Raw genomic sequence first — 23,765 nt, 5'->3', positions numbered from 1 at the left:
GAAGCCAGGAGAGCAAGAGGCATCGATCCCTCTTGCTCTCATCTGCACAGCCTGCATTCGCTCCATAAGACGCACACACATTTCCCCTTACTTTTTAGGAGGGGAAAAGTCCATCTTATAGAGCGAAAAATATGGTAGTTGGTGGGTAGAGAATATTTATTAGCGGAACTCCAATGCTAAATAACTTGTAAAATGAGTTTCAGATGGGTTTCTGTATTCGTCTTTTGCAGCAAAAACAACGTAGCATTTTGACATCCTAAATACTGATTGATTTATTTATTTTGCATAAGCTTTTGTAAACTAGTGAGATGCTGTAGTCTATGAAATTTTATGCCACAATAAATATTCAAGGCTTTTAGGTTTTGTAACAAAGTTTTATATAAATGAGAGGATCTTTTTTTCCCCCTACAGGTGTTGTGTCAAAGCAGTTGTGCCTATAATGCCATTGAGCTCCCAAAATCTCTGCCTGTGTCTTGTATGATATATAGAGTCAGTTTTGCAAAGTGTGATGGTCACTGTAGCACTTGTGCCCCTGATAATAGATTGGTAGCTTGAAGTCATGCAGGCTAGCCCTATGACTCTTTGTGGATTTGTTGCATAAGCTGTATATCTCTCAAAGCTGCGTACAATTTGTCTCAAAGACCTTCTGTTTTCCACTGAATTTTTGTTATGAAACGAGGTATAATATTAAACAGTCAGTGGTTTTATTAATCAAGAACACTGGGGAAAGAGTTAAAAAGCATTTGCAAAATTTTAACAAGGTGGTTTCTTTTTGCAGTTCATGCCTCATGAGAATCGTAAAAGCTTTGTTGGTAGTGAAGCTGGAGAAATAATGAGTAACACTTTCCCTGAGAATTGGAATAAGTACATTCGGAGAATAAATTTAAATTTCCCAAGTAACTTCCTGACCAATAATAGTTTATGGTTTTTTTTTAATGAAAACCTGGAAAATCAAGAGTCCAAAAGCCTCATTGAGGCTCAAAGAAAGCACCTCAAGTTCCTTTCTAACAGTCATTTTCTTGAAGAGAGTCAATAAGTATGTATATTTTGAGATCACCCCGAATATTCAAGGAAAACTTAGTACTAGTAGAAACTCTCTGCGTTGGGTGGCTTGGAGAATTACAGCACAGTGGTTCTGTTTTGAATTGGGAATGTAGGATAGAAAAGCAGGGAGCAAAGGAAAGCCCTCATTCCAAAATGGGAAAGCCGAAATAATCAGTGTTTCAGTTCCAGTGTTAATGTGGTAGAGCAAAAGAAGTCTGTGCTATCTAAAACCCTACAAACACTTGCTTTTTGTTTTGTTCCTTCTCAGAAATGAGAGGAATGAAGAGGAAGCCCTTGAAAAGAACACAAGGGAGAGGTGCCACTTAAAGGCCTGTCTGCAGTTGAGGAAATAATATGCTTTTGCATTAGGATGATGTTTGTTCCAGACTGTAGATCCTCAATATCCTAATGTATGTCATTCCAGGAAAGGTTAACTATCTGTAAACAACTCTGGGCAACAGTCTGCTGCTATGCTTTTTAGCAGCAGCAGAACAAACATATGTTTGCCGCGCTGCTGCTTAAGCAGCTTCTAAGGGAGGGATGGGTTTTCAGTGGCCTGAATGCAGCCTGTGGGGCTTGCCAGTCTGGTCCCACAGCCTCCCCTCCTTGCTGCTTCTCCGTGCCCCCCCCATAGCAATAAAGCTTTCATTCCTAAATGCTTATGTGGGAAAGGTGTTGCACCCCAGATAGTTGCTATCCTCTGCAACTGGGGAGGGAAGTGTTAACACTTTCCAATTGCAGTCTCTGTCAGAATCATCCCACCTCCAACAACCAGAATTGATTATGGAGCTTCTCTCTATTTTGTTCTTTTTTTAAAAAATAAATGCAATATTCCTAGGTACAATATAGCTTAAGGGCAGCACTGGGCCTAAAGATTACTGTATGGAGAATTCTATAATCTCCATAGGAAGGGGTTAGATTCCATATTAGATTGTCTGTGTTTGCCAATTCATTTTTTAATTGGGTCATTGTGTCTGAGACAAACGAAGTTATAGAGTGCAAAATAGGCTTGTGTAAAGTGCTTGTATAGGTCCCTGTGCTGATATTCTCCCACACCCTGGCATACACACGTAGGGAAAATGTCATGTGTTGCTATTTAAATCTTTCTTTGCAGATTTGACCCCCCAACTTGTGGGAAAGCTGTGATTGGCCATGGGATTCCATAGGGCCATGTCTCAATTCTTGAGAAAACATTGTGTGTGTGTGTGTGTGTGTGTGTGTGTGTGTGTATCTGTCAATCATACTGCCCTTCATCAAAAGATCTCAGGATGGTTCACAGAATAAAATATAAGATACAACACAAGTAAAGAATTTAACCCAAACAGCAAAACGATACAAAACAAATTCTTGACTTTTACTTCATTGAGATGAAGGATGCTCTTTTTTTTCTTTTGCCTTGTTTGCTTAAGCCTTTTTTGTATACATATCCGAAACTGGCAGTTTCATGGTGCTAAATGTGGGCATCAGTACAAAAAATAGAAATCTAGTCAGGGCTAATTTAAATAGTGCTGACATCTCTGATGTGTATTCCATTTAAAGGTCAGAATCAGGACCATTGAACCATAGAATCATAGAACTGGAAGGGACCACAGTGGTCCTCTAGTCCAACTCCCTGCAGTGCAGGAATCTTTTGCCTACTGTGGGGCTTGCTAAGGGTTTTAAGATTAGCTGTGGGGACAACTGAGGCTACTCCTGCAAATGCACAGAGACTCAGATAGCCAGGAGACATCTTCATTCAGCAAGACATGACCACTCAATCAAGGGGACCCTGAAACAAGGACTCCCCATGGAAAGAAATGTATTACTCATCTCAGCAGGTCTTAACATGGGCTGAACCTCTTAACTAGCTTGCCCTGCAAGGATCCTAGTCCCCATTCAGGGTTAGAAGCTAGCAGGGCACCAGGCGCATTTTGCTCCTAAAGTTTCTGCGTTTGGGTGCCATTTTTTTGCGCCTGGCTGACACTCAAGGATTACTGAAATGTGTATGTTTTGAAGCCTCGAAGTATATGTTAAGGATAGACAATATTTTAAGAAGTTTGATAATGAAGAGTAGAGTGTTTTGAATACTGTAGTATGGTAGCAATATTTTTATTGTAAGCACCAAATTAAACATGTATTAACATTTTCTGTTAAAAATGTGTTATTAACAATGTGTCACTTATGTGAATTGTGTATTAGTTCATGCTTATCAAAATAATAAAAGTGTTGCCGTCCTCCCCCCCCCCCCCATGGCAACTAGACCAGTTGCAGAGGACATGGAGCATGATGAGGGCCCCAAGTTCAGTTCCCATAATTTGCCATTGAAAAGAATCAGGCAGTAGTTGATGGGAGAGCTGGAAATCATGAACAGTCAATGGCAGTCAGTTGCATATTCTGATGGAGAGGAAAGACAACTGTGCAATGCAGTTCCTTATACCCCTAATTATGTTCTTTTAGCAGAGAATCTATTTCTGTTATTCTCCACCCCTATATATTTTCTGGAATCTGCTTCTTGCATTCTCTTCCTTTTTCTACCTCATTCTCTTTCTTTGCTTAGCAACTACTCATACGTCCTTAGGGAGGCTCACCTCACAGTTTAAGAAACAGGCAGCTAGATACAGTCATGGACTTGTACCTGCATGTTAATTTGAATCCTGCGTTTCTAGTAAACACTGCTGCAAATGTGTCTCTTGAGCCAGTACTATAACTAATCAGTGTTCCTTCCCTCAGGCTTTAGAAACTCAGCATTGGCAATAGTAACAAAGACAGTTTAGGGTGGCAAGGTGGGGGAGGGCCTTTTCTAAATGAAAGACTCTTGGCATTTTTGAGAAATTATCCAAATTTTGTCTCTAAACATCTAGTTCCTCTTGAATCAAATAGTTGATTCTGTTCCATTATAAATGAAGTGTGGGTTCCCAGAACACTTTCAAAACTATGCTGATAAACAGCAAATACTAAAAATCAAAGGGATAGAAGGAATATGCAAAAATTCAGGGCAGGAGTAGCCAGTGTGGTGCCAGACGTTGTGGGCCAGAATCTCAAGAGTTGACCAATTTGGTTTTCTCCTTAATATGTTACTTGACGTGTTTTGAGATGCTAGTTGGGTTTTCTCTCTCTGAAGACTCATTTAAGTACTGCTTTCTAAATAGTGAACTTCGCCTGCCATATAAGCACAGTCATTACAGTTTTCTTCCTTGTAGAATATGATTCGTAGCTGAAGTAGTGGAACTTCCCTGACCTTTTCTGCAGAAGCTTATGCAACAGCAACTTTGTAGCAAAGCAAACAGAGAGGAATGAGGGGAAGGGAGGAGAAAATCTCATTTAACTTTGCTCTTTGCATTTCCCCCAATGTTGTGACCCCTTACATACCAGCTGATGGGTTTCCCAAGATTTCTCTTTTCTCTTTGCCTCCTAGCCTGAGTTTTTGGGTCCACGTGTGCCTTTTTGTGCCTTATTTAGGGAGATAAAAATCTGCCAACCACTTTGACACTATGCTGGTCTTACAAAGTAATGCTGTAGCAGTTCTTCCTTCCATCAGTAGGTTTCCAGATCCCACAAGACTAGGAAGATAAAATCTGGAGAGACCTGGAGAATTTAAATATTTATACTCCAGCCATGATCTATGGATGGGTGACTAACCTTTGGCTCTGCTGATGTTGTTGGACTACAACTCCCATCATTCCTGTCCATTGGTGATGTTGACTGGGGCTGATGGAAGTTGGAGTCCAATAACACCTAGAGGGACACAGGTTAGTTATCCCTGATCTAGGGGAATTATATGGTAGATGTATTGATTTATTGGAGAGTACTTTCTGCGATTTTATGGAGAGTACAGTACTCTGGGGTTTTTATATTGTTGTAGGTATGAACATTTTATTAGAAGGTACATTCATGAACTGCTACATACGCTAGCAATGTAGGATGGGTGTGGGGGTTCCCATAATAATATTATATTCTCTTCATTGGCTGTTTCTTAGGCAGTGTTGCTCACAGTGGTGAATTGCTCCCTACCCCATAGATGAGGATCCTGTGGCAGTCTTCCAGATGTTGTTGGATTCCCATCAGCCCCAGTGAGCATAGTTAGTGGTCAGGGATAACTGGAGTTGTTGTCCAAAAACATCTGACAGGCCACCATTCCTTCACTACCTTCACTGCTGTGCGAATAGCATGCCCATTATATACACTGATCCTTTCCTATTTATTTCATTGTTCCACAGCAGCTCTCCACAATCTATTCATGTTTGCATACATGTCTGTATGTATGGCACTATTTAGTCTTCTGGTTCAAAAGTTTACCTATTGGACTTCTGTACCATTATTATTTTTAAAATGTCTAGGTTAGTTTACAAAGTAATAATAGAAATGCAATAAAACAAAACAAAAGTGTAGTGTAAAAAGAACCAAGTGATAAACTCCTTGGGTGATAAAGCCCAGGGAAGATAAATAAAAAAATCTGTACCTGGCCCTGAAAAGACATCAAAGGAGGTGTTGAGTGATGTTCCCCAGGGAGAGTTCCACAAATGGGATGACACAGCCAAAGAGGCTTTCTCCCTGATCACAAGGGCACCCAGAAAAGGACCTCTCCAGCTTGATGTAGAAGCAGACAGTCCTTTAGGCACCTGGATCCCAATCTCAGGTAGTACAAAATGCATCTGTAGATTCTAGGTAATCTTCAACTGCAGTCCCATGGTAATCAAGTGTGGAGGTCAGATACAGTACCAGAATATAGGAAAGCATGACCAATGATACCACCCTTTGCCATGCTGGAAAAAAGGCAGAAAATAAGAGAAAGCATGTTAGTGGTTGTTTTTTTAGATTACTTTATAGGGGAAATTACTTTCAGAAGTACATTCTCTAGGGTTTTATTAGATAAATCTATTTTGTGTCCATTTTAAAAAATGTATTTGTTGTGAATTGATGGTCTCTCTCTCTTTTGATAGCATAGCTGAAAATGTTCTCATGTGGGCAGTTTTTCATAACTAGGTGACTTTAGACAGATCAGCACCTCATGGGATTCTGAATAGAACTGCAAAGAAAGCACATCAAGGATGAATGTATTTGTGGTTTTATAGAGCTGTTGCTTGCCTCTATAGTTTCCTTTAATTGCTTAAAGGCTGAGCAGTTTGAAAAGATTCTGACTTCATTTGCATGCTTTGTTCATAGCTGCCTTGGGAGAATTACAGAAATGCTATCTTTAATGCCTAACCTAGTTCTTCTGATTTTTCATCACTGCCTTGGGCAACTGAAAGGTCCAGCCTGCATCCTGTGTAGTAGAGCTAAGACAAAACTGTATTTGGTTTTTAATTTTAGGTTTTGATATTGAAATGCATCCCCCCCATGACACCTGTCCAGTTTCTGAACATGTGAGCAAAAGCCCCCCAAAATTGATTTTCTAAAGACACCTGGGAACTCTGTAGTCCTTGAACAGTCCCATAAGAGCCAAGAAAAACTGTGATTTTTTAACTGCTCTGACCAAGCTTGGACAAGTTTTCAACCTGACTTAACCATGATTTAGGCAGAGTACTTTATAGACTCTTTGTGTGTCTGGCTACAAGTCCATGCAATTGTAGGAAGGTTGGGTGATCTGGGAGAGGGAGTTATGGAAAAGGACGCTGCTTAAGCTTTAGCTATGTTAGATCAGGAAACTTGTCAGAGCTTGGTTAGGCAAGCTCATGGATTGCACAGATCCTTTATTGAACCGAACCCTTTGGGACTGTTTAGTTTCCTGGAACCTTAAAGTCTGTCCTTGGAAGCTCTTGCAAAGCACACTCTCTCACACACACGCTTACACACACACCATTTATTGTTTTTTGTAAGTCACTCAGATAAATTAACATTATGGGGCAGCATGCAGATGTGCGAAATGGGTATAGAAATATATTAGGTTGCTTCTGCATACTTCCACAATGACACAAAGTTTCCATTTCTGTTGTTATATACAGTGGTACCTTGGGTTAAGAACTTAATTCGTTTTGGAGGTCCGTTCTTAACCTGAAACTGTTCTTAACCTGAGACACCACTTTAGCTAAAGGAGCCTCCTGTTGCTGCTGCGCCGCCACCGCGCGAGTTCTGTTCTCATCCTGAAGCAAAGTTCTTAAGCCGAGGTACTATTTCTGGGTTAGCGGAGTCTGTAACCTGAAACGTTTATAACCTGAAACGTCTGTAACCCGAGGTACCACTGTACTGAATTTACTCTGTATGTGGAGCTATAATACTGGGTTTTTACCTAATTTTATTTGGAAAGTGCAAAGTCTCTCTTGGGAGCCTGAGCAGACTTTCCCCCCTTATACGTTGCAGTAGCTTGATCTGAAAACTGAAGCATTTTACAAGTTGACAAAGTAGGTCGCTTCTTTTCAGATTTTTCTTCCTTCCAAATCCTTACCCAAGTTCGGTCAGTAAGAGTATGAGCTAGGATATGCTACTGTTCTTTTCGGCTCCATCTTGGGCACTCATGAAACCTGTACTTAGAATGGCTTTGTTAGCCATTGGTACTGAATTTTATTTTATTTTATCCTTTCGATCAGCAGTCTTAGCAGACTATTTCTTTCTTCACACCACTGCAGTATTTTTACCAAACTCAACGCTAGAAATATGAACAAAGCTGATTCCTGATGCAACTAAGCACCAACATTCTGGGAAGCTGTAGGCTAGGGCCAGGATTACTGGTGGTCAAGAAATGAGAGACAAGCAGTAGTGATAGTGAAGCCACCATAAGATTTTTTTCGGTGTCTGTTCATCTGAATCCATTGCCACATTGTAGATATCTGGCTTGTCATCTCCTGGTTTATCCCAGCCAAATGGGTGGGGTATAAATAATAAAATTATTATTATTGTAATTATTATTATTATTATTGTAATTATTGTAATTATTATTATTATTATTATTATTATTATTATTGATATGGACTGTGATTTCATCACATTACTGTGTGCAGTCGGACTTGAAGCATTCCATGCAAATGGCTGCTTCCATATTGTATCTTTACCACATATCATCAAATTTAGTTCTGTATAAATTCACCCAAAAGGTTTGTGTCATTATGACTTGTATCTAAATGTAGGTAACTCTTGTAACACCTTGAGTAAAAGGTTGTTGGCAAAACAGTGCAAGTCAGGCCGTAGCACAATTCCTAAATCAAGTAGGGCAGAGGGAAAATCTGCATCACTCAGATGTTTTAAAACAAACAAAAATGAATGCAATATCCAATGTGGTTATGATGCATGCAAATTGAGAGTGTGAACTTTTTAAACTTAGTATGTGCTTTCTGGAAGACAGCTCTTAATAGCACTGACTAACCTTTGTGATCTACCCTTATAGGTTGTAACTTGCAAACTGTCAAACCAGTCATCTGCAAAACTGTTGGAATATGCTTCATAGCATAAGGTTACCAGACGTCCCTGTTTCCCGGGGACAGTCCCCAGATTTACAAATCAGTCCCCTGACAAAATCCTATCATTCCTACTGAAGTTGAAAAGTGTCCCCGGATTCATTGAAAAAAATCTGGTAACCTTATCATAGGAACATAGAAGCTGCCTTAGAGCAAGTCTGACCAATGTTCCTTTTAGCTCACTGTTTCTTACCAGCAGCTGTTCTCCAGGGTTTCATAGAGGTCTTCCCCAGCCCTACCTGGAAATGCCAGGAATCAAGCCTGACATCTTTTGAAAATAATGTATGTGCTCTATCTCTGAGCTTTAGCCCTTTGCCAATCTTCCTTGTGTTTTGTATCTGCTTTTAAGGATCAGCCTGCATTTTACATTATTGTAGGAGCTTGGCATAGCACTTTGCAGTCTTTATTTCCATTATCTGTTGCTTCTGTGAAACACCAGATAACTCTTTCTCTTGGGTATTTATGAAAAGCACTTGCTTAGATATTTATCACCTTGGTGCAATTTGAGAGTGTCTTACATTTGTATTTCTTGATTTATAAAGCAAGGCTTGTTTCACTGATTTCTCCTGTTCTTTTAGCCTGAGGGTATTTGGTAGAAGCTACTCATACTAATTTCTGTAGTTAGTGGGAGGAGTACCTTGAGCTTTACTGGAATCTTAATTTAATAGACCTCTTCCCATCACTGCTTTCGTTTTCAAGAAATTTGGACGAAAGGACAAAAGCACACAATTAGACTAGTGTTTACTAGTCACCCAGATGAAGTAGTGGAGCAGTACTTATGGCAGCATTTCTTCCAGCCAATTAAAATATAATGTCACACAGACATATACATCTGCTGGTGAAAACCGAAAGCTGTTTTTAGTAGCATGACTGTGTTCTCTTGTAGCACCTGAAACTCTGGCAGCCCAGATGCAGGGGAACTTGCTCAACTATGTGGACTACACTGGAAATATAAACTAACTTAAAGACTGAGGAATGCTAGAAGCAGTAACTTGTAGACAATCACACCTACAATGTATTTCTTAGTACTGTGGGCGTTGCAAAGCAATAACTTGTTTTGTCACCAAATTTGTGAAACAGTCTCCAGCCCTATGCCTTGAGAAGCAAGTATTTGTACAGCTTGTGGAAAATGTTGCGCTCAGTGCTGTTGTGTTCAGTTCTGTGTCAATTTTAAGATTTATTGCATGGAACAGTTCTTTTTTCAAGTAGAAAGTTATACTTAGAAGAAAATATGCTGCTAGCAAATCAAATGTTCCAAGAATTGGCTAGGCTTGGTGCGATTAAAATATTTGGGAGGTTCTGTGTATTGATTGAAGGAAAGATGGCCAATGCAGAATGAAATATTTAAAATATGTAATATATTCTTTAAAGAGAGTTGCTTAGTGTGTTAAGCATGCAGCTTCTGATTATTGTTCTTGGATCCATACTATGGAAAACAAATGTAAGAATCCAAATTCTTTCTTTCTGTATACAGTACTGTATTTCTGTTTGGGGATGTTTAATAGCCGGTGGACCAGAATTTTCAAACACTTATGTATTTTGTGTCTGAATAATTTAAATGTCTTATAGCTGGGTCCGAAATTCCATTTGACTCTGGGGTGGACATGGTTGGTTGTTCACCAGTCTGCCCTTTTTATATGTAAGGCAGAGAAGTGGGTAGAGGGTGGGATCTGATTTTTAAAGAGGGTGAGTGATACTCCAGTGGGAGCTAGGATGCGGGGGGGGGGGGGGAATAAGGTTCATCCCCCTCAAAAGACCCCTCATGCACCCCACTGCTATGTACTGTTGGTATAGTAGAGATCTTAACTGACCTGACAGGTTTTTATTTACTTTTGACCTTTAGAGAAGCCTATCATTATGTTGGAGGGAAGGGATTGCCTTGGACACCAACTGCAGTGCTATCTGTATAAAGTGGTTTTATGTTTTTAGTTTTTAAACTGCCTTGACAGATTTACCTGTAGAAATGGCATTAAAATATTGCAAATAAATACTAGTAGGAGCACCATCTTTTTTATTTTCATAAAGAATAGGAGGGGAAAGGGAAAACAGTACTCAGTAATTTTTTTATTTATATATATATACACACACACACACACACACACCCCCCCCCCGTATGCACACTGAAGTTGAGCTCCTTGTTGCAAATGTGGTTACAGCCATTGATTTCTGGAATGCCTGATGCTGACAGCATCTAATTCAAAGGAGAGTCTGAGGGAGCCCTAATGTTAATGTCATTGTGAATCATAGAATGTTAGGTACTGCAGGCATGAAATCTTTCCATAGCAGCGAACAGTATCTTAAAGCTTCAACTGCTCCTGGTAGTGCTAAGTGTGTCTATATTAGATTGAAAGGATGTTTCTGGGTATGACTTTGTCTTTTGTACCAGGTTGTGGTTAGTTTTTTAAAAAAATAACAAACTGAATATGTATTCTTTATTAACAAGTTTTTTTTTTGAGGGCTTCTGTTTCAATGAAATACCTAAAATGCAGTATCTCCTAGCTTGGGTAGCTCAGTTGGTTAGAACACGGTGCTGTTAATGCCAAGGTTGCAGGTTTGATCCCCATATGGGACAGTTGCATATTCCTGCATTGCAGGGGATTGGACTAGATGATCCTCAGGGTCCCTTCCAATTCTGCAGTTCTATGATTCTATGACTATTATTTTTAGAAGTCAACAGCAGCCTCATTGTCAAGCAATTGACTTGACTCCTTAAATGTTGTACAGCTGCTCTGGGGTAAAAGTTTAGTTATAAAAGCAAGGTCTAAAAGATACGGGTTGTGGGGGGCAGGGAGAGACTGTTTTAGAAAGGATTTGCATAACAGGCAGAAACAGTATTTACATGGGACTATCAAAAATTGGGCCCAACTGCATATGTGATAATTCCATGCACCAAGATTGAATGGGGCACAGGCTTCCAGCCTAGGCTCATCTTTCATAAACCTTGCTTCTTTCCATCAAATTCTTAAGAATATTCTTGAGCTTCAATCTTGGGAGCCAAATAATATTTCTAATGTCCCATGACTATCTTATATTCAGCAACTGTTGGGACATCTGCAGAAAACTAAGGGTTATTTTAGGACACAGCTGTGTGCTGTGTGGCTATGGTGAAGAAGTTCAAGAACCCTAAAGTCAAAGTCTGCTGGACTGGCTCATTCATCTCTATTGTAACAGCTTCCTCTTCTTTATCCACAATTTGTTTGTGACAAATTGATGTTTCCACATACTAGCTCTCCATTGGCAGAAAATTTAACACCATCTTTTGGGCAAGAGATTACAAGAGCACCTCCAGTATGGTTAAGATATTGGCAGATAACGCAAAAATTCACCGGAAGGCATTTTCACCAAACAGCTGTTTTGACAAAGTAATATTGTAATGAATCATCATATGCTATAGCAAGGAAAGATAAATTTGTTTTCCTTCTCAGAAGTTATGTAAAGACCAAAAGTATATGGTTTCAAGGCTGCTGGAAACAATTGAGAAGGAAATTTAGCAAAATTATACAGTTCCTCTTGGTATGGAGTGACTTGGCTAAGTAGGTGTATATGCCCAAGGCAAAACTTACTTTAAAATGTAGAGTTGTTGGGATGCTAAAATTCATAGACAAACCTATATTTTATCTTAGATAGTGCCATCCTATGCGTGTCTACTCAAAGTAAATTCCACTGATTGCAGTAGTGTTTAGCTTCATTTACCTGGGAGTAAATCTCATTGAACTTGTGATGGGATAATGAGCTGCTTGTGCGTAAAAGCTTGATCCCGCTGGGGTTTGGCCGGTCATCCAAACCCAGGCACTAACGGAGCCCCCAAAAGCATGACTCCGTCAGTCGCTGGTAGAATCTGACAGTGGGCGTCTACGGAACTTACGCCAACATAAAAGCTGTTTGACGGACATGCGCTTTCGTGACTCTCTGCGTGACAGTTTCCGGCGAAGGGAGGGAATTCCTAAAGGGGGTCTAGTTACCTCTTCACTATTCTCACTAGAAGCGTCTGAGAGCCTCCCCTCCGCTGTAACTCCTGCACTCCCCCTGCTGGTTCCTGCTTCTGCTGCAGAGTCTCTCCTACTCTGCTGGAGCCTGTCCAGCACCTCTAACTCCGATGGCAGTTCCCTGACATCCACCTCCCCCCCAGGCCCCCCTTCACCCCCTCCCGCCTCCTCTCCCACTGGCGGTGAGGGCGGAAAGCCCCTGAAAGAGCAATCCTCGTCATCAGAGGATTCAAACACTTCTAGCCACGGCGTCCCATCTCTCTCCCCGTCTTCTTCTTCTTCGTCGGAGGCAGCTTCCTCACCCACCCCTGACTCTGGGAACCCTTCAAACTCTCCCTCCTCATCGGTGGTCCCAAAGTGTTCCCTTCTAAATCGTGCCACGGGTTGCGGTTTTCTTGGGAAACGCTGATGAAATGTTTCTATTAAGATCTCGTCATTCACTACCTCTGCTGGCACCCAAGTGTTTTCCGACTCTACTTCCCCCTCCCATTCTACCAGATATTCCACCTGATTCCCCTTCCACCTGGAATCAATGATTCCTGCCACGTTCATGTCGCGCTCTCTCTCTTTTATCACGAGCGTTTGGGTGGCCTCTCTCTCACGCTCCCCCCACTCACGTCCCTCTCGGTACGGCGACAGTAATGACCTGTGAAATACTGGGTGTAATTTCATGTGACTGGGCAGTCTGAGTTTGAATGCTACTGGGTTGACCTGCTGTATGACCTCAAAGGGTCCCAATTTCTTGGGTCTCAATTTCTTACTCCCACCCTTGAACGGTAGTCCTTGGGTGGACAACCACACTCGGTCTCCCACCCTTATGATTTCACCTTCCCTCCTATTTCTGTCTGCTTGCTTCTTATATTCTTCCTTGGCTCTCTCTAAGTTAAGTTGAAGCTGACGGTGGATCGCTTCCATCTCTTCAAAAAAATGTTCCGCTGCCGGCACGCTCCATCTCTCCCCCCCCTCTCCTGGGAATGCCCGGGGATGGCACCCATAGTTTGCCAGGAAAGGACTCATCCCTGTGGACACATTCTCCGCGTTGTTGTAGGCAAATTCGGCCAGCGGTAGCTTATCTACCCAATCATTTTCTCTGTCCTTTACATAACACCTCAGGTATTGTTGCAAAATGCCGTTTGCCCTTTCCGCTTGCCCATTAGTTTCTGGGTGTCGGGCAGTGGAGAAATTGAGTTCTACTTGCAGTAAGCTCATAAGTTTCCTCCAGAACCTGGAAGTAAATTGTTTGCCTCTGTCACTGACCACCCTCAAGGGGGCGCCATGCAACCTGAAAATATGCTCTACAAACAACTTGGCGGTCTCCTCCGCTGTAACCGCATGTGAACAGGCTATAAAATGACACATTTTGGTTAATAGATCTACCACCACCATAACAGCTGTTTTGCCTTTGGATTTTGGCAGGTCCGTCATAAAATCTATGGATACTGCCTCCCAAGGCCTTTCTGGCGTGGGTAAGGGTTGTAATAGCCCCGCTGGCGCCACCCTCTCTCCTTTTGCTCGCTGACACCTGTCGCAACCCCTAACATATTCCCGCACGTCCTCCCTCACCTTGGGCCACCAAAACTCCCTGGTAACCAACCACATGGTTTTGTGCTGTCCAAAATGTCCCGCTGTGGGGCTGTCATGCAACTGCTTGAGTACTCTGCCCCTCAGTTCCCCATCTGGTATGTACAGTGCCCCTTTGTAATACAACGCCCCGTTCTTTTCTTCAAATCCCCCTGTGTTCTCTTCTGTCCTCCTGAGTTCTCTGAGTTTCTCTTGGGCGTATTCATCGTTCTCCGTACCTTCCATCAGTTCCCTTTGCCCCACCAATGCCGCCCCACACACCCAGCGGTCTTCGGAGATTACATGCCTTGCCTCAGGCGCTCCCTCCCCCTCTAAGTACTCAGGTTTCCTGGAAAGGGCATCCGCTCTCACGTTCTCTGAACCTGGCACGTAACGAATCTCAAAGTGGAATTTGGAGAACTCCTGGGCCCATCGCACTTGTCTCTGGTTCAGGACACGGGCTGTTCTCCAATATTCCAGATTTTTGTGGTCAGTTCGGACTTGAACCTTGTGTTGCGCCCCAATCAGCAAGTGCCGCCATTTCCGGAATGCTTCATGAATGGCGAGCAGTTCTCTGTCGTACACTGTGTAGTTCCTCTCGGATTTGTTCAATTTCCGCGAAAAGAATGCACACGGTCTCCATTCCGACGTATCCTTTCCCGGCTGGAGAAGCACGGCCCCCACTGCTCGGTCTGACGCGTCAGTCTCCACTCTCATTGGTTGTTGTAGATCCACGTGCAGAAGCTGTTCTTCCGACGCAAACGCCTGCTTTAGGCGTTCGAACGCCCGCTGCGCTTCTTCCGTCCAAACAAATTTCTTTTTGCTACTAAGACAATCTGTGATGGGCGCGGTCAAATGGGCAAAGTTTTTGATGAACTTCCTATAGAAGTTTCCGAACCCCAGGAACCTTTGCACGTCCTTCTTGGTCTTTGGTGTTTTCCATTCCAGTACCGCTTGAACCTTGCTGGGATCCATGGCCAATCCCTTGTCAGACAACCGGTACCCCAGGAATTCCACCTCCCTAGTATGAAACTGACACTTCTCCAGTTTCACCCACAGCCGGTTTTCTCGCAGTTTGCTCAGTACCTCTCTTACATCTCGCACATGCTGCTCCTCATTCTCTGAGTACACCAGGACGTCATCTAAGAACGCTACGCAGTTCTTGTAGAGCAATGGCCCCAGGACGTGATTCATGAATGATTGAAAACAGGCGGAGCCTCCTTGTAATCCGAAAGGCATAACGAGGTACTCAAACGCCCCCAAGGGGGTGAACATAGTGGTCTTCCACTCATCCCCCTTCCTCACACGTATCAAGTTATATGCCCCCCTAAGGTCCAGCTTGGTAAAAATCTTCCCTTTTCTCACCTGTGTCAGAATGTCATCAATTCTAGGCATAGGGAAAGTCACTGGTTCTGACACTGCATTCAGGGACCTGAAATCACACACAAGTCTGGGCTTGCCCGTGTTTTTTTTGTCCACAAAGAACACTGGACTGCCCCCCACCGCTCGTGACTCTCTGATGAAACCTCTCTTGAGATTCTTGTCAATGAACTCCCTTAACTCCTGCATCTCACTGTCTGACATTGCATACAGCTTCCCCACTGGCAATTGTGCTCCTGGGAGTAAGGTAATTTGACAGTCAAAGGGTCTGTGCGGGGGCAATTTATCCGCTTCCTTTTCGCTGAATACGTCAATCAAGTCAGCGTATTGTGGTGGCACCTTCCCCTTGTCCATCACTTCCACCCCTGCTAGAGTGGCCCTGCTGCCTGCCTGGGCCTCTCCCTCCTTGCAGTGTTCTAGGCAATGTGCTGATCCAAAGGAAACCACGCGCTGATGCCAGCCTACTAGCGGATCATGTAGTGCCAGCCAGCTCATTCCCAAGATAATAGGGGCTCCTCCCAGGGTGGCTACGTTAAACGCTATCAGTTCTGTGTGCCGTGCCACCCTCATTATCATTGGTACAGTCTGTTGGCTCACTTCTCCTCCCAACAGCTCCCTCCCATCAATCGTGGTAACCTGCAAAGGCTTACTTAATGGGATAGTCTGTATCTGGTGCTCAGCTGCAAACTCCTTACTCATGAAATTACATGAGCTACCTGAGTCCAATAGCGCTCTTATCTTTAGTGGGTGTCCGTTTGCCAGTTCCAGCAACACCTCTATCACAAGTGCTGGTCTTGGGGGTTCCGGCGTGGGCACGTTCACTACTCCCTGGCCTGGCTGCTGTGCCCCGATGTTGGCAACCAGGCGTTGGCTTTTACTTGCTCCTTCATTTCATCCTCCTCCTTCCCCCCAACAGTTCCTGCCATCCCTTGCCATTCCTTCCTTTGCGGACAGACTCTGGCAAAGTGACCTGGCTGTTGGCAGAGATAGCATCTCTTGCCGCTCTTTCCCTCCTTCTTCCGCCCTTCACTGGTGTTTGAAACTGTGCGCGCGCGCGCTGCTCCAAGTTCCATCGGCTCTGCTGGCGGGAAAGGCTGCTCCGGAATCTCTGGAATGCGGAAGTCCTTCCAACGTTCCCCCTTTCCTTCCCGCTTTTCCAAAGCTCTAGCCTCCTGGCGTGCTCCTATGGACAGCGCTGATTTAGTCAGCTGGTCCATAGACTCCGCCCTAGGCGCCCGGGAAAGTTCATCTTTCACTGCCGGAGAGAGACCTTCTTCAAATAGCATTTGAATAGGTTCACTAGCAAGGTTCCACCCCAGTCTATGAATCAGCATGGTGAACTCAGTCCAGTACTCACGTACAGATCGGCTCCCCTGTTTACAAGCCATCAACTCCCTGCGCACCATCCCCTGCTCAATCTCGCTGGAAAACATCAAGTCCATGGCGCGAAAAAACTTCATTGTGTCCTTTAAGATTTCATTATTGGCTGCCATCAGGGGGCGAACCCAGTCCCTCGCCCCTCCCTCTAGATGGCCAATCACGTACGCCACTCTAGAGTTCTCATCGGGGAAGTCATCAAACAGTAGATTGAGAGCATATTGCATCTCTGTTCTAAAGGCTTGATAGTTCCTGGGATTCCCCCCAAATTTCTGCACCAATCCAGGCACCCTTCTGGCAAGTGGGGTGGTTTTCCCCTTATCTGCATCTTGAGCCCTCCTCTCCTCCAGCCTCGCCGTTTGCAGTGCGAGCTGGACCTCCAACGCCCTGTACCTTTCTTCCAGGCTTGGATCTGCTCCAGCTCCAGCTGCCCCGGTTCCTGCTGGTTCACTCATGATGCCCTCTGCTTGCACAAACAGCTTTCGGAGACTGTCAGATTGCTGTGATGGGATAATGAGCTGCTTGTGCGTAAAAGCTTGATCCCGCTGGGGTTTGGCCGGTCATCCAAACCCAGGCACTAACGGAGCCCCCAAAAGCATGACTCCGTCAGTCGCTGGTAGAATCTGACAGTGGGCGTCTACGGAACTTACGCCAACATAAAAGCTGTTTGACGGACATGCGCTTTCGTGACTCTCTGCGTGACAGTTTCCGGCGAAGGGAGGGAATTCCTAAAGGGGGTCTAGTTACCTCTTCACTATTCTCACTAGAAGCGTCTGAGAGCCTCCCCTCCGCTGTAACTCCTGCACTCCCCCTGCTGGTTCCTGCTTCTGCTGCAGAGTCTCTCCTACTCTGCTGGAGCCTGTCCAGCACCTCTAACTCCGATGGCAGTTCCCTGACAGAACTTTATAATTAAAATTGGGATTCAGCTTCATTGAACTCCTGTGGGATTTACTTTCAATTAAGCAATGCATAGAATTGTGATCCAAAAACGCAATACACTGACTAGAACCTATTATGTATTCATGAAAGCATCACCTCCTACAACTGCTATGAATCTTGGACTTGCAATGGCAACATATGTAATCTAATTTAATAAATATGCTTCTATTGAATGGGCAGTCCTCCTGGTCTGCTTTTTGCTTCCTTCTACCTAATTTACTTCATGATTTGTATGAATGATAGTTGGGCCAACCAACTATTTAAAGATCTTTGGGTAGAACTCTTCATCAGGCAGAATGAACATTCTTCCTAGCACAAAAATGTTGCAAGACTGAATGTGTATATTTTCATACTTTAAAATTGTTCATTTAATTCTGTGTATCTATGCTGATTTTTTTCAAACAAACAAATGTTGGTATAGTAAAAGATGCCCTCTTTGCTGATTCTGCATCACAAAACCTTTTTAGTTCTTTGTGTGGAGTAGACAATGTTTCATGGCCTCAAAATAACTTTATAAAAGCTTTATATATTAAATATTTTAAAGCCTGCAAGTAGAACATTATTACAAATAAATGCAAGAATTGTCAACAGAAGCAGAATAAAACAAAGCAGGTTTTATCAGTAACACATTAATATTTGTAATAAAGGGAGTAGAGTAAAAACACCACATTGATTTCTTTTTATTTTTTAGCAGCCTACCAACCCATATAGTTAAGGGTATGCAGACTCTATCAGCATGAGTAAACTTTGCTCTGAATATGAAGCAACAGAAGTTTGGATTTTTTTGCCTTACTGTTCTGAGGGCACCATCTGTTCCTGGCCTGTTACGATTAGGCCCTGTTGAATGACCTTCCTTTCTGTTTGGGATAAATGATAATGTAAATAGTGTGTTAATGGATTTGACCATTCATCTGAATAGAAGCGCATAACTCTTTTCAGTGTACGTTCAGAAGTGGGTGAGAGCTTTGAAATCTTCGATAATAAGGTGATAAACTTTAGTGATGATAAAACTTGTCAGTGTCAATACATGAAGTTGTCAATACAATGAAAAAATATTCTAAATTTCTCCACCTTACAATAATATTCATTAAGATAGACTTCAACAAAGCAATAATAATAGATGATACAGTACTGTGGTTATCTGTATACTATGTCAGACCTGACAGATACTATGGTAAACTGTACCTGCTTGCCCTTTTGTTTATGTGTTGTTTGAAGTACTATGGGGGTTGTATTCTTTCACTTCAGCCTTTTTGACTTTTTAATCCCTCCAAGTTCAGATTTTAAGGAAAGACCCATTGCCAAAGCTATCATAGTAGTGGCTTGCAATTCCTTGGTTGAGAAAATGTAGAAGTGCTGCACAGTTGAAGCTGGAGAGCCAGATAGGGAGTGAGAATCTGGTATCCAGCATAGCACAGGGTTGCAATTCCTGGTCAGGAACCACACTGCAATACCAGTCTGCTTTCTTTATATTTTTCCACTAACTGGGGAAATGCAGCACAGTGTTATTATAACAGCTGGCAGAGTTAAAAGGAACAAGTGTTTAGGTGGGTAAATGGAACACAGGTTAGGAAATTATTTCTTTAACTTCCTTTGTGATATTAAAATGGTGTTAACCTTATCTCTGTGAGAGGCGTGTATAAAGATGGGTGTTTGTTTAAAGCCTCTGTTTAGTGTTTAAACTGAGGGCAGTGATCAAAGAACTTAATTGCCCCAGAACTGGGGCTTAAGCATTTACTGCAGAATATGAAAGAGGTGAATTCAGAAGAAATGTCGTATTGAAGTGAAATAATGTGAACTTGAAGAGTAACAGGAGTCATAACTATTTTTCTTAACTGAAGAAGAAAACCCTAATGCTTAGGTTAAACATACAAGCTCGGTTGGTTAGAGCATGGCGCTGATAATGCCAAGGTTGCAGATTTAATCCCCATTTGGCACATCTACATATTCCTGCATTGCAGGGGGTAGGACTAGATGATCCTCAGGGTCCCTTCCAATGCTACAGTTCTAGGATTCTAGGAAATTCTGTGTGTGTTGACATATGTGTGTGTGTTGAGGATTGTCTTGAAAGTGTCAAAACTGTACTTTCACTTATGGAGGAAAACATAACTTGCTGTGGTGTTCTAGGTTTCTGTTAAAATTTGGCATGCTTGTGTATCCATGTAGTTTGGGAGATAGATGCAGATTGAAAGCCAAGCGTTTTTCTTTTATATATATTTATGTATTTACTTGTGGTAGAATGCAGCTTGCCATAGTTGACCTGCTTAATTCATGTTGTGTCTGCCTGTGGTCTGGTGTATGCAAACTTTTCTTCCACGACATCCTAATATCTTTCCAGCTGCTGGAAACTGCATTTAGGAGCTAAATACTTCTGAACAAAGAGCTGACTTTTGAGTCTGACCTCACCTGAACCTATGGTGTACATGCTTCCAATTATTGTACATTCTTCTCCAAATCAGTTGTTTAGCCAGGCCATGTCTTCTCAGGTATACTGCCACCTCATGGCTATGCAAGTTTACTTAGAAATATTGAGTGGGTTTTACTCCAAGGAAGTGCATACCATTGCAGTCGAAACTAATTCAATTATTGAGGAACCAGGAATGTCCATCCTGTTCTGCAGTAAACTATAATATAGATCAGCCCTTGGAAATGTGAAAAGGATCTTAGATTAAGCTTCATGTAATTTGTTAATCAGATGACACACAGAGAGATTGCTGAGTGTCATCAGCATATTGACAGTACTGGCACCGAAGCCATAAAAATATTTCATTTTTAAGGCTCCTTGCATCATGTGGCCACATGAATTTAAATCACATTCAAGCAATTCCACATGCATAACACCTTCATGGGTTTTCTTCAAATTTTAGTTTCTATTTGTGCACCTGTGGCCTGTCAAAAACTGTCTTGTGAACTGAATTGCGAGACATGGTGGGCCCAGTTAGTGCTGATGAGGCGGCACTTCCCCACTTCTGCCATATAAGGTCTTTCTTAAAGGTAAAGGGACCCCTGACCGTTAGGGCAAGTCGCAGAAGACTCGGGGGTTGTGGTGCTCATCTTGCTTTACTGGCGTATAGCTTCCGGGTCATGTGGCCAACATGACTAAGCCGCTTCTGGCGAAACCAGAGCAGCGCATGGAAACACTGTTTACCTTCCCGCTGGAGCGATACCTATTCATCTACTTGCACTTTGATGTGCTTTCTAACTGCTAGGTTGGCAGGAGCTGGAACCAAGCAACAGGAGCTCACCCCATCGCAGGGATTCGAACCACCAACCTTCCGATCGGCAAGCCCTAGGCTCAGTAGTTGAGACCACAGCACCACCCGCGTCCCTCAGGGCCTTTATTGTGGGTCAGTACCATGGCAGTTTGTTGGGTTAGCACTCACAGCCCTATTGATGTCTATTCAGAAGTATGTCAATAGGGCTTACTCCCAGAATTTCAACTTAAGTATGGGAATATAGGATCTTGTACACTGGACAACTTTGTCTTCTCTTTTTCCAGTTTTGTTCCTTTCTGCTTCACTGCCTTGCTTCAACTCCACCCTCACAAAAATGAAAGTGTAAATAAACGAAATACTCATGACTAATAGGGAAAAGTATGGTCAGATAATGAGTGGCCAGATGAGAGCAGTTTATTTTCATCAGGTGAGAATGAACAGACTATCTTTTGTAGGTAAATTACAATGTGAATTGGGACCTCCCTCTCACTCCATATTCTATTTTAGGCAAATTCTTGTGAGAACATCTGAAGTCTGCAAGTTCAACCTTTCCAAATCTGTTGCTCTCCAGATGTTCTCTACCACTCCCTGACCAGTGGACACACTGACTGGGGCTGATGGGAGCTGGAGACCAACAACATCTGGAGTGAAATAATAATTCAGTAGGTGTTGTTCTGTCAAGTTAAAATATAAATGCAGTTTCTGGTTTTGTGCTTTGAAATCTTTTAACACACTATAGTAGATTGCATTAGTATTATAATCACACATAAAGGGTACAACATATTTGATTTGAAGCGCCTGGTACCCAAGTGTTTCTTTCAGGATGGGAAGTGTATTTCTGGAAGCGTTTTGGGAGGAGAGTTCTTCCTCTTTATGTGGTTTATTTACTTTGAAAGTGCTTACAGCCCTAATTTGCAAGTATCTTTTGGTATGCTTTCTTCCTTCTGCTCAAATGCAGATTTGTGTGTGCGTTTCCGAAGAAAAGAAAAAGAAATAGACTGCTGTTTCTTTAAGGCAACAATTAAATAGGGAGGGGTGAGGGTAATGTTTTGACTGCTGGCATTTGTGGCCTCTTGGCAGTGTTTCATATTCCTTTCGCTTGCGTAAGAGGTGGACCGTCTCTACTGTAGCTACTGTTGCCATGGAGAGATAGCGGGGGAGGATTCCTAGGATCCCTAAGCCTGTGAGAGATTACGTCTTAGAATTGCTCTCCGAATATAGCATGAGATGTGGCAGGGCAATTCAGGTGTATTATGGCACTGATAATGGGGAATGACCTGTCAGCTGTTGGGTAATGTGACTGTTCAAATGCTCTATTGTAATAGAATATGGGGAAAGGAATAAAGGCGTGCATATGAGTTAGTTTCAAAAGGGAGAGGATTATGAATTGTTGTGTTGGTGGGTGTCTCTTAAACAATGTTGCATTCCTTGGGTAAAATGGAGAAGTTTGCAATATTGTGGTGGGTATAAGGAAAAGGAGAATACACCTATGTCGCCTCTATCTTGTACTTGTTATAGATTTGGTTGTCACATGGTCAAACTTTAAAATCTGCAGATTTTACAATGATAGTTTAATTGTTTTCAATCTGGTAAGAGGCTACATTTGGTAATTGCCTATAGTGAAAGTTTTATGCTGTAATATAAGTGCATGTAACCTGAAATAAATCTCTATTTATGTGGAGGCTGTTAGTAAACACTATCTCAGTGCAGCAAATGTTGTGCCAGTCCAAGAGCTAGTCATTGAGGGATTTGTAGCATGAATGGAAGAAGGAACAGAGGAAGGCTTTGTCTGCTTTGGTAAGTTTTTCTGGTCATTTTTTGAATTCTTCAGTCATATACTTGGGCTCTGGCTGGGCATTAGAACAAGAATAGCTGTTGCTAATCAGATCTTTTTAAAGCTCTGAGTTCACCAGTCGTGAGTAAATTCTTGCCTTCAAAATTATTATGAGTCTGGAGGAATTATTTCCCTGTAACCTTTTTCTCCAGTAGCTATCTCTTGAAATAGTAACAGTAGAAACAACAACAGAACCATGGCCTTATGTATCTAAAATTAGTTAGGAATGTTTTTCAATTGTTTTGATTTTATCAAAATCAGTTCTTCATATCTTGTGGCTTGGGCATTCCTGGGTATAACCTGTGAAGCATATGACAAATTCATACCACTTTCATTTGCTATATAAGTGAATGCAAAACACTAAATTAATCCTATAGCAATCAGATGAAAAATGGTATGGAATGGTGGCAATCGGATGAAAAAAGGTATGGAGTGGTGGGCAATAATCTTGAGAGCACATTTTACTGTACATTAGTTATAACCTTGTTGTTCCTGTTGGTGACAATTAATTGCCCAATCTTTTCCCAGTGTGATTGAAACTGCAGGTTAAGCATATTAGCTTTGAAAGACAGTTTATCCTGCTTTCCTTACTATAAATATTGAGATAAATTGTAGACAGCGCAGGTGTGATTTTGTGAAATGCATAGTGGAGATTAATCCACTGTCTATATATAAACAGTCACTAGTAGGACTTCATTGTACAATTTTTTTTTGAAATAGTATCATGCTGCTTGCTGACGAAACCTTCCAGTGCTCCATGTCAAAAGTGTTATTTGAATTTGTGCAGTGTGTATATGTAATATATAGCGAGGGAGAGTAACAAGTGTAGACTTCTGAAATTCTCTCGGTAAAATAGGTGGTATTTATAGCTGGAAAGAAGATGAATAAGAATCTAGCAATAAATAAACAATAAATAAATGTTCAAAGTTGCTTTACTTTTTGCCCAGCCACTCCAGCCATATTGAAGATCTTAATATACAATACTTCTAAAAGGATGAAATAAATGTTGACAAAGGTGCATGAATCTTAGCAAGAAGGTGGCTCACAAACTCTTTGATTTATT

General features: G+C 42.2%; 1 protein-coding gene across 10 annotated transcripts in view; it reads left to right on the top strand.

Moving 5' to 3' along the window:
- The window catches only part of HIVEP1 (HIVEP zinc finger 1), a 90,456-nt gene that overhangs the window by 17,135 nt on the left and 49,556 nt on the right, over positions 1-23,765 (top strand). The window contains exon 1 of one of the 10 annotated variants that reach the window (XM_083747109.1): positions 22,031-22,665. The exons of the other annotated variants lie outside the window; for them this stretch is intronic. Coding sequence (XP_083603235.1) covers positions 22,629-22,665 — 37 coding nt within the window. The 5' untranslated portion in view covers positions 22,031-22,628. Of the gene's footprint in view, positions 1-22,030; positions 22,666-23,765 lie in introns of those variants that run through there. 10 annotated transcript variants of the gene reach the window in all.

The sequence above is a fragment of the Podarcis gaigeae genome (assembly GCF_964106915.1).
Source record: "Podarcis gaigeae genome assembly, chromosome: 7".
In the NCBI taxonomy this organism is placed as follows: Eukaryota; Metazoa; Chordata; class Lepidosauria; order Squamata; family Lacertidae; genus Podarcis; species Podarcis gaigeae.
The sequence above is the reverse complement of the archived record's forward strand: the minus strand, read 5'-3'. Positions and strand labels throughout refer to the sequence as shown.